Source organism: Oncorhynchus masou, chromosome 25 (genome assembly GCF_036934945.1).
Source record: "Oncorhynchus masou masou isolate Uvic2021 chromosome 25, UVic_Omas_1.1, whole genome shotgun sequence".
In the NCBI taxonomy this organism is placed as follows: Eukaryota; Metazoa; Chordata; class Actinopteri; order Salmoniformes; family Salmonidae; genus Oncorhynchus; species Oncorhynchus masou.
The window spans coordinates 38,949,352-38,968,619 of NC_088236.1; the positions used below are offsets into that span (position 1 = coordinate 38,949,352).

Sequence of the window (19,268 nt, forward strand, 5' to 3'; positions counted from 1 at the left end):
TAAGAGCAGCACTTACCTGTCTCAGTTAGACCTTAATGAGGAGCGCTCTCTCTCTCTCTCTCTCTGGCTGTGTGTGACCAGGTGATGTGGTAATTGGGTTCGTATTGCCCTGTCAGACATGTTGACCCAGTTCTGCCATGTGGTGAAAGCCTCCATGTTTGTTGTCAAAACTCCCTCACAAAGCCCGGAGTGATATAGTTCCAACATTAACCACATTCTCTATCTGTTTGATAAGACATGTTGATTATAGACGTTGACTCCAGTTGAAGCAGTGTTTACTATTACCTCACACCGAATAAAATATGATCAAGTTAGACTAAGTAGCAATAGATGGTTACAATTGATATGAAGTTGCAAGGATATATTAGACTTCCTAGAATTCATGCGCTATTACATGCAACACAGTATTTTCACAACATTGGATAATGGTCTGTGGCTCGTGGGGTCTTGTAGCTTACCCTCTCTCACTCACACCCTCTCCCCTTTGACTCTCTCTCTTATGGCGGTCCTCTGTTCTTTTCCCACTTCCCTACTCCTCCTCTCCTCAAATATTCATTGTCTGCTACTCCTTCTCCCCCTCCCTCCCTCCCTCCCTCCCTCCCTCCCTCCCTCCCTCCCTCCCTCCCTCCCTCCCTCCCTCCCTCCCTCCCTCCCTCCCTCCCTCCCTCCCTCCCTCCCTCCCTCCCTCCCTCCCTCCCTTCTTCTCCCTACCTCCCTCTCTCCCTACCTCCCTCCCTCCCTCCCTCACTCCCTCGCTCCTCCATTATGCAAGTGGTTTTCACTTATTGAAGTTGCTTAATTGACCCCCCATAATTTTGGATAGCCACTGTCACTAAACAGGCTTGAGTCCGACCATCCTTGGACAAGCTCACATTTCAAACACAAGGAAGCTGATGAGGGCAGTGGCAAACACTGAGTTTTCATCTACAAATAAATGGTTTAAATGGCTAAATAATTCATCAGTGCACCGAGCTGCTTAGCTAGCTGCACTGCCCCCATTGAAAACGCTGTTAATACTAGCTAGCTAGCCACTTAAATAACTTGTTTTCTACAAATGTACAGTATGTTACCTAGCTAAGTTAGCTATATCATGAATATAACTCTCATCTGCTGTCTACACCAGGATATGAGGATTTGAGAGCACTATTTAGCTCAAAAAGTGGGTAGTAGCCTTGACTGCATGCTGACACATTCAGAGCCATCCAGTGGCTACTAGAGCTGGGAAGAAAAAACGATCACTTATCGCAGGCATTTTGCTAATATAGTTTTTTACGATAAGTAGTTTATACTAGAGAAATGTGAAGTTTGAAATGAAATGTTTGCTAATATGGATGATTGTTAATGGTGCAATTGATGGCTACAACCATCAAACTGTATGACTCAGTTGGTAGAGCATGGTGCTCGATTCCTGGAGCCACCCATAAGTAAAATGTATGCACGTATGACTGTAAATCACTTTGGATTAAAGCGTCGGATGAATGACATATACAGTGGATTCGGAAAGTATTCAGATCCCTTGACTTTTTCCATATTTTGTCACGTTACAGCCTTATTCTAAAATGTATTCAATTGTTGTTGTTTTTTCTCATCAGTCTACACACAATATCCCATAATGTCAAAGCAAAAACAGATTTTTAGTAATTTTTGCAAAAACCTCAAAATCAGATGTACATAAGTATTCCGACCCTTTACTCACTACTTTGTTGAAACAACTTTGGCAACACTACACGCCTGGTTACAATGCTCATATTATGACTTTTTTTTTTTAGCTACTTTTTGTCCTTACACCTATAATAAGTCACTGTGGATGAACTCAATTGTAATGAATTTACAGTGTAAACGTGCCACATGCCACTATGCTACTTCTCCAGCATGTTGTGGATAATACTACACACCTGGCGTTGTTGTTAGGTTGCTGTGGCAGCAGTGGGATTGATGTTTGAGACAGCGCTGTACTATGGGATAGATCCCCACCCCTGAAGGAGTTACAACAACCTCACCAACACTGCCCACCCCAACACCAACCCCCCTCAGAGAGTGATGGTCATTTAGTCTTTTCAGAAAACCGTCTTATTTGGCTCCGTTCACGTAAAGGAGCCGACTCATTTGTCTCCCATACGGCTCTTACAGTAGTTCAAAATGCTAAATAATCTCCCGAGAACCATGAAGAAAATTGCAAATCTACAATGTCAAGCCCAAAAGGTGGGCTACGATTATGTCATATCGTTAAACGCGCGTTCAAATACATCTCTACCTGGCCAACCATGACAAAATCAGCGTGGACCAGGTTGACACGCTCTCTCCACTATTTATTGTCTCTGCGGCGAGTATTCACCCTCTTTAGATAATTATTTTGTCACTTATCTGTAGAAAAACGTTGTTTTGAGCTTAAAAAGCAGTAGTAGCAGTATGCAAATCAGGGAGCCAAATGAACAGCTCTTTCACCGGTGCGATTCGGTTCCTGACATTCACCAAAAAGTTCAGTTCAAAAATTTGAACCATTTGTTCGTGAACGACCCATCACTACTGCAGGAAGGAAAGAGAGAGGAAGAGAGGAGGAAGAAAGGGTGAGGAGGAGAGCTTACACATGCGGCCAGGAAGAGAGAGAGAGAGTCCGAGAGAGGAGAGCTAGAGTGAGTAAAGTGTCAGAAGATAGAAAAGAGGGAAAGGGAAGAGAGGGGAAGGGCTTATACTTGCTGGCCAGGAATAGTCAGTTGAGAGAGGGAGAGGAGGAAGGAGAGGGAAGGAAGAAATGGAGATAGAGAGAGAGAGAGAGAGAGAGAGGGAGAGGAAGAAGGAGAGGGAAGGAAGAAAAAGGAGGAGAATTTACACACAACAAGAGAGGAAGAGAGAGGGAGAGCAAAGCAGGAGAGAGAGGAAGAAAGGGAGATAGAGTAGAGAGAGAGAGAGAGAGAGAGAGAGAGAGAGAGAGAAAGAGGCTGATCCCACACACAGTGAAGGTCTGAGAGAGAGGATTCCAGTAGTGGATAGTTTTAGTTGGGACTTTAGTTGTGTGTTCTGTGACTCATCTACCAGTCTCTGTCTTTGTCTTGATCACGAGCACTCAGGTTGGGGCACAGAAGCACTGAACACGACCACAACAGGCACATTACACAACCACTCCATTGGACCGCTCCACAGGATTACTACAGTTGGAAGAAGAGGTTACTACAGTTGGAGGGACACGGTCTGAAAATAATCTTATCAGAGCTTTTTGAGACTATAGAAGTGAAAAGTGACAGTGGTGGTTTGACCACAATCTGAACATAACAGTTTGATGGGACCTGGAGGAAAACAAGTGGTAACAGTGGTTTGAACGCAACAGGAACACTTTCCTCTCTAGGGAGTTGTGGGTTCTGTGGTTTGACCGGAACAGCACTGTGGGGGCTGTTATCTGGACAGGGCTCTAGCGTTTAGCAGATCCGAGGGGTGAGTGGGTGAGGAGGTCACACCATGACTATTGTTCTGAAGCCACGATCTCGCTCCACCAGCTCTCTACGGAACACGGAAGGAATCTGGTAAACAGACACAAACTTCTACCAACCCCCCGCTGTCCTGTCTCTCTCTGTTTCTGTCTATATCTCTGTTTCTGTCGTCTCTTTCCCTCCTCTCTCTCTCTCTCTCTCTCTCTCTCAACCCTTGCTCTCTCTAACCTGCTTCTCTCTCTGTTGTCCTGCTACTTTCCTAACTTTCTCACTGACCCTATTTTCAGTCCCCTATATTCTTACCAGCTGTTATTCCTGTTTTTTAGTTCTCTCTCTCTGTTCACCATCCCATGTAAGGCTCTGTCATTCATTTCCATATCGTTTTCCTCCCCCTGCCTCTCCTGCTTTTCATCTCAATCCTCTCCGTCCCCCCTCTGCCTCCCTTTTCATACGGTCTACTGTTTTCTGGTTTCTCTTCCTTCCTCTGTCTCCTTCAGACTGTCAACCCCTGGCCTGTCTTTTCGTATTTGGTGTTTTGGTTTTGACTGTGGGTCACTTGGAAAGTAACTGTATGTGAGAGAGCTTCTTCTATCCTTGCACTCGATTGTACTCTGTTAACTATACAACACACTTCATGGAAGAGCAGGCATCCAGCATGGCAGTTTGTCTCTGTGCTGTCTAATTGTGCGTTACTGCGTTTCCATCAGAACTCACTGTATCAAGCCCATGAAACAGCCGATACATTCTGTCCAAGAAGGTCATAAAGGCCTTATGTAAATCATAATCGACTCTGGAATGTGTGTCTGTCCCTTGCTGACGTCCCTAGCAGTGCCCCCAGCAGTGCCCCCTCCTTTTCCATAGAATGCACCTCTGGGGGCTGCTCTCCCTGCCTTCCCCTCTCCTCACCCTACTGTCTCGAATTGTCCTTGGCTCTTTCTTTTTCTCAACCCTTCTGCACTCCCATGTTCCCTGTGAGCGTAGATCTCTGTCGAACATTTGTTTGTTTCCACAGTGTTTCGCCGTGGTACTTCCATGCTGTACTTTAGCTTAGCAGTCCAGTCCAGCCCTGAACAAACACGCAGCATGCTGTTTCCCTCCTCGACCCTGGCCTTTAGGTCACCCTGTTCTCACACAGTCAGCTAATTATCCACATAAGATCCCAGACTGGGAGAAGGCCTGTGTGAACCGTGCACCGCCATTAAAGCCATTGGGAAGTCTTTGAGTGGAATGAGGCTGCCACTGAAGGACAGGTGTTATGATCAGATTAACACGTGGAAGGAGATCTCTTTCAGCCAGATGTCTGCCCTGAAAGTTCAACCTGGTGGAATTCTTCATATCACCAGTGTCAGTGAGTTAGATAAACATAGCTTTGTCTAAAGCTGAGTACATGACAGTAGCGAGGGAGAGGTGGGGGATGGAAAGGAGAGAAGGAGGAATGTCTGTGAATTGTTAACACTCCCCCTTCACCTTCATTGATTGAGGGTGTGTGTGTGTGAGAGAGAGAGAGGTGCATTCCTCTGTTATCAGTAGAATAATGTAGAATCTCTCCTCTGCATGGCTGACTGCACAGCAGGTTCTACCCCAAGGGAACTCTCCATTATGTCTCCCTCTGTGACATCACAATAGCTCTCCCCCTCCCAACCATGCCATGTCTTTGTGACATCCATCACAACATCTCATCTTCCATTCCACACAGCATGTCACCCTCTGTGACATCACAACCCCACGCCCACAGACATGCCATATGTCTTTGTGGCAACCCTGAAGCCTCTGCTTTTCTTCTGTGTGTCGCAAACCTTTTTTTCTTAAACTCCTGTCACATGTGAGGTGGGCTTCTGTCCCAAACCCGCCTCACATTTTACATGTCACATGCCACATGTATCTATGACATCACAATACTCCCTCATTCTGTCAGCTCTTACATTAATTCATTTTTCTGGCTGGTATGTTTATTTGTAAACTTTGGAGAATCGCCAAGGGAAAGACACACACTGCATCTCTCCTTATCCTGTCTCCTGTCTTACCTCAGAATTCAGAGCTTTTCCCACTCTGGCCTCCCTAATAGTCATTTTGAAATTGGGTAGTGCATCATCAGTTTTCCTCTTTCTTGTCTTGCCAGCCGAGGTATACCTTAGGGAGCTATGTATAACTTGTCAGAACTGTCCAGATCAACTAGCCCCTGTCAGCAAGAAAAGTACCATTAAAACTGCTAAATGTTCTCTGGATCCCATGACAAAATATGTAGAATTACAGGAAATAACTGTAAATCTGCAAAACGTGTCATGAACAGTGCTTGTGTCTATAGAAATAGATGTGTGCGTTTGCAGGCATGCGGTGGTGTGCAGGATTTCCCCAAATGCTGGAAGGGGGGCCGGAGTGAAAAGTTTGGGATCCCCTGATCTAGATCAAGCCCCTCTGCTGTTATGGTTAATGTTCTGATGAGTTCTCATTAACCTGCCGGGGAGATGTGCCAGGAATGATTGTCAAGTGACGCAAAGATTCCCAATGGCTAGTTAGTTGGCTCGGTATATATCCTAACTGTTATCTACAGTAATGTGCTTATTAGTCAATATATACCAATTTAGTCTGACACGCTTTTTTCCTGCTAGAACATGTTTACAACAGCAGTAGCTTATCCCAGTACTTTTTTCATGTGATCTGTTCTCATCTCTAGCTTGATTGAAAAGCTGGACTGGAAAGTTGGACTCGGTGGTGGAAAGTGGTCTCAGTGCTAAACATGGAGTGACCCTTTGGAAAGTGTGGACTTATAAGGTTCCAGTCGAGGTCTTTGAGTGTCAGAGTGATTCTCAACAGACTGGTTTGCTGGATGTTCCAGGCCTAAAACGTTTACCGTGACCTATCCAGTAGGGACAGAGAATAATTGTAATCGGCCAATCAGAGCTTCTATTTTGCCCAGAACCTTTTTTGCTCTTAGTTGCTATGTTGCTATGTGTTCTCCCATTCATTCATAAATAGCACGAATGCAGGTACGGTATGCTGGTTGTCACATGTATTACTATCAGTTATATGCTATGGTACAGTGTGTGACATCAGCATGTGTAGGTGTTAATGACTGACTCATCTGCTCAGCATATGTTGGCCAGCTGGAGACTGACTGGCAAGATCTCTCTTAATGAGAACATGTGAGCAGTGTGTGTGTGTGTGAGTGTGTGTGTTTTGTACCTGGTTCCAAATTTGTTTACTAAATGTGCTGCTAGGGTGTTAGTGTAGGGAACAGATGGAGAATGTCATTTATCAGTCAGTGTGATAGCTACTTGGGAGAGTTGAGCGCTGCTTATAACAATTATATGAGGGTAGAGAGAGGGATGGGCTACATAGAGAGATAGAGTACAGAGAGGGGCCAGAGAGAGAGGGTGAAACAGAGAGAGAAGACAAATGGGAGAGATAAAGAGAAATAAGACAGAGAATGCGATGGAAGCAGGGTACAGAGTAATGAGAACAATATGTTTTCTCTTTACCCGCTCATTACGTGAGCCTATCAGAGGAGCTAAATCCCTTCTATGCTCGCTTCGAGGCAAGCAACACTGAACTATGTATGAGAGCACCAGCTGTTCCGGATGACTGTGTGATTACGTTCTCCATAGATTTTGGGTAAACATTCACAAAGCCGCAGGGCCAGACGGATTACCAGGACGCATTCTTAGAGCATGCACTGACCAGCTGGCAAGTGTCAATACTGACATTTTCAACCTCTCCCTGACCCAGTCTGTAATACTTACATGTTTCACGCAGAACACCACATTTTAAATTGTGTTATTTACATTGGATAAACGTAGAAAATGCTGCTGTACCTCATACAGTAAAGTTGAAGAACAATGGAAAAGTAATTCCGCTTTGATAGTTGTTAAACTTGTAACCTCACTTTTGAGAAAATGGCCCTTGAATGTTTTGGTACCTTTTGGAGAGCTCTTCTTTGTCCACACTCATTCAGCAACATTCACAAACTCTTAAGCTTTAGCCCCACCCATATCTTTAAGGATTCACATGAGATGCTATGTACTAAACAACCAAAGATTTCAAGGGCTGGTTTATACAGGTGTGTTCGTAATTTAATCTAGAGTGCCAGAGTGTGCTCTGCCCGTTCATAAATTCAGAGTGTTTCATTCTCAGAGCGTTCAGAGCGCACACTGGACACTCTGGCTGAAATCTTTGGTTGATCCGAGCATTCTGCCCTAACAACAGCAGTCAAGCACCCAAGCTAACTGGCTAACGTTGGCTAGCTACTTCCAGACACAAATGAGAGAACAGCTCACTCTGACCATTTTACACACCCTAGCAGAGCTGGATAGGCTGTTTTTATGTTATCCAGAGCATTGGTGATTGCAACTGTGCTGCTGACAACAATTTAATTACACTTTTTTTGCCAACGTTTACTGACACCGGCTATATTCAGCAGGTGTTGAGCGTTATTGTTGTCAGTTATTCTTGCCTCTGGCACACTCTGACGAGAGTGCTCTGAAATCGGAGTGGATGGCCAGAGTGAATTTGCCAGCTATGTCTATCGACAGTAAGACTATCATAAACATTCTATTGAAATAGTTACTAACAGTACTAGCTAACAGTACACTTTAGCTAGCTAACAGTACACTTTAACTTGAAATGGAAATGATTTTCTGTCTAAAATAATAATGTGCAATATCTGAAAATGTAGCTAGCTAGACTCTCTTACCCGTATACATGGATGGACGCTCCTCCCTCTCTGTCACGGATGCCAGGGTTGCCCTTAGTTTGAAGATCCGTGAACAGGTGTTTTATACAAAAGCCTTCTGTGTGTTCTCTTTTTGACTCCGTCTGCATATTTTCAATCAAACGCCAGAATTTTCTCAATCTCCTTAGCTATCATACTCTAATTCCACTGATTTCAAAACTCGGTCCTTCAGAAAGTGAAGAGCAACACTTATGTAGTTCTACTACGTGATATATTAATTTAAAAAAAGCCACGTTAGAAAGGATTACCTACACATACTGACCAGCTCATATTATAGACAGAAGCGTGCTACATGGCAGACAAATACAAACTCATCTCTCGGCATGTCCAGCTCACTCATTATCTCAGCCAATCATGGCTTGCGGGAACGTTGCTGTCTTTTTCCATGGCTGAACCAACTAGGCTCGTAATTTAATAACTTTATTCGTATTTACAGATGGCATACCTGTTTGTTATTATGGCACATAAAAGTTCGCATGTTCCAGAAGGCATTTCTGACATAAAAATGTATTATTTCTGACTCGGAAACGAGTAAGAAATGACTATTGCCCGTAGCACTCACATCTATAGCCATGAAATGCCTTGAAAGACATTGGTTCACATCAACACCATCATCCCAGACACCCTGGATCCACTCCAATTTGCACACCGCCCCAACAGATCCACAGGTGACGCTATCTCTACTGACCTTTCCCACCTGGATAAGAGGAACACCTATGTGAGAATGCTGTTCATTGACTACAGCTCAGCGTTCAACACCATAGTACTCGACAAGTTCATCACTAAGCTAAGGACCCTGGGACTGAACACCTCCTTCTGCAACTGGATCCTAGACTTCCTGACAGGCCACTCCCAGGTGGTGAGGATAGGCAACAACATCCCTCAGGGGTGTGTGCTTAGTTCCCTCCTGTACTCCCTGTTCACCCATGACTGCGTGGCTTCAGTCATGTGTAAGATTGCCATGGGTAAGATTGCCGACGACACGATGGTGGTAGGCCTGATCACCGACGACAATGAAACTATATTTGGAGGAGGTCAAAGACCTCAGTGTGGTGCCAGGACAACAACCTCTCCCTCACCGTCAGCAAGACAAAGGAGCTGATCGTGGAGTACAGGATACAGAAGGATGAAGATGCCTCTTCCCCCTTAGGAGGCTGAAAAGATGTGGCATGGGCCCTCAGATCCTATATAATTGAGAGCATCTTGACTGGCTGCATCCACGCTTGGTACGACAACTGCTTGGCATCTGACCGCAAGGCGCTAAAGAGTGTAGTGCGTATGGCCCAGTACATCACTGGGGCTGAGCACTCTGTCATCCAGAACCTATATACTAGGCCTAAAAATGGTGAACGACTCCAGCCACCCAATTCATAGACTGCTCTCTCTACTTCCTCACGGCAAGTGGTACAGATGCAACATTTCTGGAAGCAATAGGACCCTAAACAGCTTCTACCCCAAAGTCATAAGACTGATAAATAGTTTGTTAAATAGTTAACTCAGTAGCTACTCGGACAAACTACTTTTTGGACTCATCACCATTTATTATCTGTCACTTTACTCCTAGTTATATGTACATATCTCCATCAATAACCTCATACCCACCATGCTCAACAACTTGGTACTGGTACCCCATGTATATATACAAGTCATTTTGGATTATTATTACTTTTATTATTACATGTTTTCTCTGTTTTTCTTTCTCTCTGCATTGTTGGGAAGGGCCCGTAAGTAAGCGTTTCACTGTTAGTCTACAACTGTTATTGACAAATAAAATAGTGTAAAACTCACACATTTTACATCCAAAGGTCAGAGTAGTTAGAACCTGCCTGCTCAGTGCCTCTCTGCATCACAAGGCCTGCCTGCTCAGCCTCTCAGGCCCTGCCTCTAAAGCCTCTGCCTCTGTTTCCCAGGACCTTCCTCTCTGCCTCCCAGGCCCCGGTTCTTAGACCCTGCCTCTTAGCATATCTCGCTCTCTGCTTCTCAGGCCCTGCCTGTCTTCCTCTAATGGAGAAAACACACCGAATTACGGTCTACCGTTCGTCTGCTGTTCATTCGCCATTCGTTCTCTTGCTGACTGTGGAGTGTGTTTTAGGGACCACCCGCCGGTGAGCATCTGACTGCCAAAATGTTTGGCTGTTTCTACATGTATAATCGGTTTGCTCTCAGTTTGCAAATAACAGCCAGCATTTTGTTCAGACGTGCTAAGTACTCCCTGCCTGGAAAATCTACCGGTATGTCCGTGCCTGAAGGGCTCTCTGTCTCTCAGGCTCTGCTTCTCTGCCTCTGTCATCTACCGGTATGTCCGTGCCTGAAGGGCTCCCTGTCTCTCAGGCTCTGCTTCTCTGCCTCTGTCTTTCTGTGTCTCACACCTTGCCTCTCTGTCTCTCAGGCTCTGCTTCTCTGCCTCTGTCTTTCTGTGTCTCACACCTTGCCTCTCTGTCTCTCAGGCTCTGCTTCTCTGCCTCTGTCTTTCTGTGTCTCACACCTTGCCTCTCTGTCTCTCAGGCTCTGCTTCTCTGCCTCTGTCTTTCTGTGTCTCACACCTTGCCTCTCTGCCTCTCAGGCTCTGCTTCTCTGCCTCTGTCTTTCTGTGTCTCACACCTTGCCTCTCTGCCTCTCAGGCTCTGTCTCTCAGCCTCTGTCTTTCTGTGTCTCACACCTTGCCTCTCAGGCTCTGTCTCTCAGCCTCCTAGGCCCTGCCTGCTCGGTCAGCTGGGCCAACACTGGGCTGAGGAGATAATATACTGGTAACCACATGATTACTTATGATTAAAAAGAGCACATCCTAAGATGCTTCCCAGGTGCTGGATTGAGTAAACAGTTCAAGGAAGGCAACGTTTCGACATGCAATGAGTCTTATTGGTTGGTATGTCCTTTGTGATTGCAAATGATAACGCCAGAACATAATTCCTGCTTATAGGAATTCATGTAACCTATTAATTGTCCCCCACGATGAAATCAGGGATGGGGCTGTGGATCTGTCTCCGTCCATCCGTCCGTCGGTCCTTCCGTTCAAAAGTTAATCACACACAGATATCTCAGACAGCATTGACCCAATTTTGATTAATATGCATTGTTGGCATTATTTCATACGTTGCCCTAGTGGGAGAATTGAGGATTTACCCGCATGAGTTCCCGATGTTTGCCAAAATGGGTTACATCTGGGTCAAGGGCGGATGTGTAGTGTGACCTATATGTACAATAGGTAAATCAAATCAAATTTTATTTGTCACATACACATGGTTAGCAGATGTTAATGCGAGTGTAGCGAAATGCTTGTAATCGTATGTTCCCTGGCTGGGAATCGAACCCGGGCCGCGGCGGTGAGAGCGCCGAATCCTAACCACTAGACCACCAGGGACCAGGTAGGCTGTAAATGTGTGTTTTCACCTGGGACCAAACTGGGTTTGTTCTCAGTCTCCATGCAGGCCCCAGATGTTGCTGCCCAAGCAATTTTCTTTATAAAAGAAATGGTTTATTTATAGCACATGCTCAGATCAAATGCAATTCAGGAAATCTGATTAAAGAGAGAGGTCAATCAAATTACGAATGTACACATTGGTTTCCTCACCCTGTATAATATATATATATATATATTGTACCTTTATTTAACCAGGCAATTGTGTTACGAACTGGTTAATAATGTTATTTTAGGTTCCGCATGTAGCCTAGGCAGCCTAGACTAAAACAACTATAGCTTTCCAGCTCAATAGCAAGATGCTCTATCCGCACTGACTGGTGAAGTAGTTGTATGTTGAGCTAATGTAAAAAATGTGGGAAAAAAAGAGATATATGATTTCAGAGTTTTAAAAAGGAACAGAAAGGAATAATATATTTTAACCAGTTTTTTTATTTTTTATGTTTTGGTTTGCAGGTTGGAAACATAATGATGCCCCTGCTACATAGTGCACTACTTTTGACCAAAGTCTTATGTGCCCTGGTCAATAGTAATGCACTTAATGAAGTGCACTGTGTAGGAATAGGGTGCCATTTGAGTTGCAGTCCTAGACTCCAGTGATAGATAATGGCACTATCTCTAGTACCCTCTGGCATATTGGGTTTCACATGTAGGGGCTACAACCACATGGCTGTTGTGAAGAAGGGAAGTGGGCTGTGCGTGCTTGTGTGTGTGCGAGATAGACATGCTGGTGTTTTGTTTGTGGTATACAGTGTTATGTGGCAGGCTGAACCCATGGCCTGGTGCAGTGATATGACCCAGAGGGGAAAGAGTGTAGGCAGCAGGCCTTGATACACATACAGATGCTTCTGTCTCACTCGCCTAGCTAACAAACATTCACACAACATGCACCAATCCTTTCCCACCTCCATCTCTCTCCAGCGTGAAAATACATGTGCCCCTTCACGTCCAATGTATATAGTTTCCAGCATGCCAATACGTATACCTTGCAATTATGAATGCATGTGTGTCTCAATGACCTTGGTTTTATGAAAGGAGCATTGAGAGAAAATACTTTGGGAAGTACACCACAGTAAAATCACATTGGCTAGGGTGCTATAGCGATGTGATCAATTTGAATATGTGATTTGATCATAGGCCTTTTTTCTTAGTGGCGTTTGAATAAGCTAGCTGAATCTCAGGATGTGCAACCAGTCCCCACAGTGTTCTATTGCGGAAGCCTACAGTAAACACAGATGGAATCATGGTTGACGTAATGTCTTTCAAACAATAAGAATGTTTATTCACGTCAGAATCTGCAGCTGGATGTAAACACTTGTCGTAGGGTCAAAGAGCGGGGCTCTTCATTCGGAGGATTTAGAGAATATGCTGTTCTGTGTTTTTCCGATTTTTAGGGCTGACAGAGTGCTTACTGTGCTGTACCCATGCATAGCCACAACACCACGTCATCAACACTCACAATGACGAACCCACGCAGACACAGCTGACGCAGTCCACTCAGCTCACACTGTTCCCTCCACCACACACACACAAACACACACACACACACCTACGCACACACGCACACACACACGCACACACACACACTGTGCCAAATAGCACGGGCTCCCCTATCAGCTCCACCACGGATCCTATAGGATGATCACAACAGCTATTTTCATCACATAGCTGACACTGGTGATGGTGATAGGGGTAGTGATGATGAAGATGTATTTGGTGCTACGTAGAGGGGGATCCCTCTGGAGGATTACAGTAGAGCCAGGTCTGGTTCCCCTTGTAACAGTTCAGGTCATCCTGGATGACAGCGCTAATCTGGAGGACTCTTAGGAACGGTGACATCAAATGGGGATTGCGTCATTGTCCTAAGTGGTGGTGGTGACTCAATGAGTCATTGTCTTTATCACAGCTGTGCTACAGTACTGGCCTGTGTTACAGTACTGGCCTGTGTTACAGTACTGGCCTGTTACAGTACTGGCCTGTGCTACAGTACTTTGCCTGTGTTACAGTACTGGCCTGTGTTACAGTACTGGCCTGTTACAGTACTTTGCCTGTGTTACAGTACTGGCCTGTTACAGTACTGGCCTGTTACAGTACTTTGCCTGTGTTACAGTACTGGCCTGTTACAGTACTGGCCTGTTACAGTACTTTGCCTGTGTTACAGTACTGGCCTGTGCTACAGTACTTTGCCTGTGTTACAGTACTGGCCTGTTACAGTACTGGCCTGTGCTACAGTACTTTGCCTGTGTTACAGTACTGGCCTGTGTTACAGTACTTTGCCTGTGTTACAGTACTGGCCTGTTACAGTACTGGCCTGTGCTACAGTACTTTGCCTGTGTTACAGTACTGGCCTGTGTTACAGTACTGGCCTGTGTTACAGTACTGGCCTGTTACAGTACTGGCCTGTGCTACAGTACTGGCCTGTGTTACAGTACTGGCCTGTGTTACAGTACTTGCCTGTGCTACAGTACTGGCCTGTGTTACAGTACTGGCCTGTGCTACAGTACTGGCCTGTGTTACAGTACTGGCCTGTGCTACAGTACTGGCCTGTGTTACAGTACTGGCCTGTGTTACAGTGCTGGCCTGTGTTACAGTACTGGCCTGTGTTACAGTGCTGGCCTGTGTTACAGTACTGGCCTGTGCTACAGTACTGGCCTGTGCTACAGTATTGGCCTGTGCTACAGTACTGGCCTGTGCTACAGTACTGGCCTGTGCTACAGTACTGGCCTGTGTTACAGTACTGGCCTGTGTTACAGTACTTGCCTGTGCTACAGTACTGGCCTGTGTTACAGTACTGGCCTGTGCTACAGTACTGGCCTGTGCTACAGTACTGGCCTGTGTTACAGTACTGGCCTGTGTTACAGTACTGGCCTGTGCTACAGTACTGGCCTGTGTTACAGTACTGGCCTGTGCTACAGTACTGGCCTGTGTTACAGTGCTGGCCTGTGTTACAGTACTGGCCTGTGCTACAGTACTGGCCTGTTACAGTTACCATATAAAGGCTTTTGGATATTCTTGTGGCTGTTTGAAAGAATATTTTGAATCCTAAGCAACCTGCTGTTCAATGTTCTTTGCAGTACGAATAAACAAAAATGCAGACAGGTATCCTATGTTTCTAACACCCACTGTTTATGATTATGTGTAATATTTCCTCTCTCTCTGGTTGTTGTCTGACAGTTTTGATGTGGACAACGGCACATCGTCGGGGCGCAGCCCGCTGGACCCCATGGCCAGCCCGGGGTCTGGGCTCATACTGCAGGGCAACTTTGTCCACAGTCAGCGGCGAGAGTCCTTCCTCTACCGCTCTGACTCGGACTACGAGCTGTCGCCCAAGTCCATGTCCAGAAACTCCTCCATCGCCAGCGACATGTGAGTTTTTTCTCTCTCTGTCTCTCTAACCCCACCACACACACACACACACACACACACACACACACACACACACACACACACACACACACACACACACACACACACACACACACACACACACACACACACACACACACACACACACACACACACACACACACACACACACACACAGGGTCTATCTACAAAATGTAGTACTATGTCTCTCACTGAAGAGATGGACTGTTTTCAAAGGTGTGGTGAGTGATATGATGTGATAGCTGTCAGTGCGCTTGTTGCCCCTTCCTAGTTCTCTGTTTGATTGACAGCTGATGCTGAGGTGTCACAGTGACACGTCTCTATTCGAAGCCCTTTGCCCTCAGCATTAGTGAAATGTGTTTTTTTTACGGGGCTGGTTGGTCAGCCATATCAGGCAGCTCCTCACCAGGTTGTATGTAACATGATGTCCCTTTACTTTTCCCAGTTGCCACACTGTGGTTTCTAAGGAAAGTGGAATTGGTGGACAGTTGTTCCAGTAAACCAAGCTACTGTACAGAGTGTTACTCTGGAGGCCAACTGTTACTCTGGGGCTTATCATTGACCTACAGTAAATTAAGAAACAGGTGTCTTTGATATCTAACATGAAGGCTAAACATTGTCCATTTTCTATATAGAATATACACAATTGACAATATTTGATGCACTAAATGACTCATTTTTCTTGGAAAAGACATAAAGACCATGGATGTCTCTAAGGAAATAGTTTACTGGCAGAATCTTTTAGAAATGTCCCTTGTGCTTCTTTATGTAACCAGTTATGTCTGCAGATATATATAGAAAATATATTAAAGGTCTCATGCTGGGTACTAGCATGCAGATACCAGTGTTGGTGGCTGGGGAAAGGGGAGAGAGGAGGAAAGGGAGGCTGGAATGCAACCTCTCGCCTAATCGCTCTCTCCCCCCTCCCCCTCTCTCTCTCTCTCTCTCTCTCTCTCTCTCTCTCTCTCTTGTCTTAGTTATTGAGAAGTATTGAGAGTACAAAACATTAAGAACACCTGCTCTTTTCATGATGTAGAACTGACCAGGTGAATCCAGGTGAAACTATGATCCCATATTGATGTCACTTGTTCAATCCACTTCAATTAGTGTAGAAGAAGGGGTTAAAGGTTAAAGAAGGATTTGTAAGCCTTGAGACAATTAAGACATGGATTGTAAATGTGTGCCCTTGAGAGGGTGAATGGGCAAGACAAAAGTGCCTTTGAGTGGGTTTATGGTAGTAGGTACCAGTTCTTGACACCAGTTTGCAATGCCGCTTGGTTTCTCACGCTCAACAGTTTCTCTTGTGTATCAAGAATGGTCCACCACCCAAAGGACATCCAGCCAACTTTACACAACTGTGGGAAGCATTGGAGTCAACATCCCTGTGGAACTCTTTGTAGATTCCATGCCCCGACAAATTGAGGGAAAGGGAGTCAGTTGTCCAACTGAATGTATTCAACTGGAATGTGTCTTCCGCATTTAACCCAACCCCTCTGAATCAGAGAGGTGCGGGGGGCTGCCTTAGTCGACATCCACGGCACCTGGGGGTTAACTGCCTTGCTCAGGGGCATATCAACAGATTTTTACCTTGTCAGCTTGGGGATTCAATCCAGCAACCTTCCAGTTACTGGCCCAACGCTCTAACCACTAGGCTACCTGCGACCCCTCTGTTCTGGAGTCAAAATGTCTTGTTCAATGTCTTGAACAACAATGAAAAACATAATACTAGTGCTACCCTCGCTACCCTCACCCTTTTCTCCCTAACATTATTGATGTGTGTACAAAACATTAAGAAAAACCTTCTAATATTGAGTTGCCCACCCCTCCAACCCCCCACCCCCCACATTTTGACCCCAGAACAGAGCTTATCAATAAATATAGCCCATGTGTTCAGTCCTTGCATTTGTCTGGCCAGTCTCCCCAAGGATGATGATGATGTTTGGTTGTGTAGAGGGTGTGTAAAGGCCATGTGGATGTCGTCTCTAATGAACTCTACTATAGATTTCAATGAATGACGCCAATTGTGGTACTGTATACAGTGCCTTCAGAAAGTATTCAGACCCCTTGACTTTTTACACATTTTATTACGATACAGCCTTAATCTAAAATTGAAAATCCTCAGCAATCTACACACAATACCCCATAATGGCAAAGTAAAAACAGGTTTTTAGAAATGTTTGCAAATTTATTACAAATAAAAAACAGAAATAAGTGTTCAGACCCTTTGTTATGAGACTCGAAATTGAGCTCAGGTGCATTTTGTTTCCATTGATTATCCTTGAGATGTTTCTACAACTTGATTGGAGTCCAATACATTTTATTGATTTGATATGATTTGGAAAGGCACACACCTGTATATAAGGTTGCACAGTTGACAGTGCATGTCAGAGCAAAAACAAAGCCATGAGGTCAAATTAATTGTCCGTAGAGCTCTGAGACAGGATTGTGTTGAGGCACAGATCTGGGGAAGGGTAACAAAAAATGTCTGCAGCATTGAAGGTCCCCAAGAACACAGTGACCTCCATAATTCTTAAATGGAAGTAGTTTAGAACCAGCAAGACTCTTCCTAGAGCTGGCCGCCCGGCCAAACTGAGCATTTGGGGGAGAAGGGCCTTGGTCAGGGAGGTGACCAAGAACCTGGTGGTCTCTCTGACAGAGCTCCAGAGTAGTGTAGTTCAGGGGTGTCAAGCAAAATATAAATTACCAGTCAAACGTTTGGAAACACGTACTCACTCAAGGGTTTTTCTTCATTTAATTTTTTTAATATATTGTGGAATAATAGTGGTGATATTACAACTATGAAATTACACATATGGAATCATGTAGTAACCAAAACAGTGTTAAACAAATCAAAATATATTTTATAAAAAATATATATATATATATATAAAAAAAAAAATATATATATATATATATATATATATATATATATATATATATATATATATTATATAGCCGCCTGTATTAATCTCCTTATCATACTCTGCTTCTACCAGACATTCCACTGATTTCAAAACTCGGTCAACGTCTTCCGTGATAACAACACTGTTGATTATTGTCGTTTCTTCCCCATCGCTGTCATCAGAAGACTCTACGATATCTTCTTCAATGAAAATGTTTTTTACGTAAATCAGGGATTTCCTCATCGTCTGATTCATTTTTAGAGTCAGAGAGAGTCAGCGTGGCACGATCGTCCTCCAGAAAGTAGTCCATCACAACTTTTCCTACTGACCTTTGTCAATAGTGCCTGATCAATTCAGGGCAGCAATGTAATTAAGAGCAGTAGCAACATATTTGTAGTTCTCCATAGCTAACGTTATATCTTTCAAAAAACTGCAGTAAAAAGGATTATCTACACATTACAAGCAGCTCATTTTATACACACAAGATGCTACACAAGATGCAGACCAATCCAAACTCATCTCTCGGCATGTCCAGCCCACTCATTATCTCAGCCAATCATGGCTAGCGGGAAGGTTGCTTTTTGTTCTGTGGCTAAATCAACTAGGCTCATAATGTAACAATTTATTCGTATTTACAGTTGGCATACAGGTTTGATATTAAGACACATGAAAGTTCACATGTTCCAGAAGGCATTTCTGCCCCCCAAAAAAACATTTAGATTTTTTTTTAAATTACGTTCAAACGGCTGTCCTGTGAAGTCGTGACTTGTGACATAGTTTCCTGAATCGGGTCACATGTTGTCACGTTGTATAATTATATGAGACAGGCACAGGAATAGGTAAACGTTTTTTGATTTCTCCACCCAAAATAAAGTACATCATGAAAACGACGAGGACGAAGCCCAAAACAAACACGTACAGTTGAAGTCGGAAATGTACATACACTTAGGTTGGAGTCATTAAAACGCATATTTCAACCACTCCACAAATGTCTTGTTAACAAACTATAGTTTTGGCAAGTCGGTTAGGACATCTACTTTGTGCATGACACAAGTAATTTTTCTAACAATTGTTTACAGACAGATTATTTCACTCACTGTATCACAATTCCAGTGGGTCAGAAGTTTACATACACTAAGTTGAGTGTGCCTTTAAACAGCTTGGAAAATTCCAGAAAATTATGTCATGGATTTAGAAGCTTCTGATAGGCTAATAGACATAATTTGAGTGTAGCTTCTGATAATTGACTTAATTTGTGTCAATTAGAGGAGTACCTGTGGATGTATTTCAAGGCCTACCTTCAAACTCAGTGCCTCTTTGCTTGACATCATGGGAAAATCAAAAGAAATCAGCCAAGACCTCACACATAAAATTGTAGACCTCCACAAGTCTGGTTCATCCTTGGG

The 19,268-nt window shown here is 44.3% G+C and overlaps 1 protein-coding gene and 1 non-coding gene across 3 annotated transcripts in view; one reads left to right on the forward strand and one right to left on the reverse strand.

Annotated features, from left to right (window-relative positions):
• Positions 1 to 19,268, forward strand: part of LOC135514298 (3',5'-cyclic-AMP phosphodiesterase 4D-like) — a 267,081-nt gene that overhangs the window by 222,655 nt on the left and 25,158 nt on the right. For both annotated transcript variants that reach the window (XM_064937680.1, XM_064937681.1), the window contains exon 2: positions 14,747 to 14,938. In XM_064937680.1, the coding sequence (XP_064793752.1) occupies positions 14,747 to 14,938 (192 nt within the window). The remainder of the gene's footprint in view (positions 1 to 14,746; positions 14,939 to 19,268) is intronic.
• Positions 11,444 to 11,515, reverse strand: trnae-cuc (transfer RNA glutamic acid (anticodon CUC)). Its single transcript has one exon. It is a non-coding gene; the product is annotated as a tRNA-Glu (tRNA).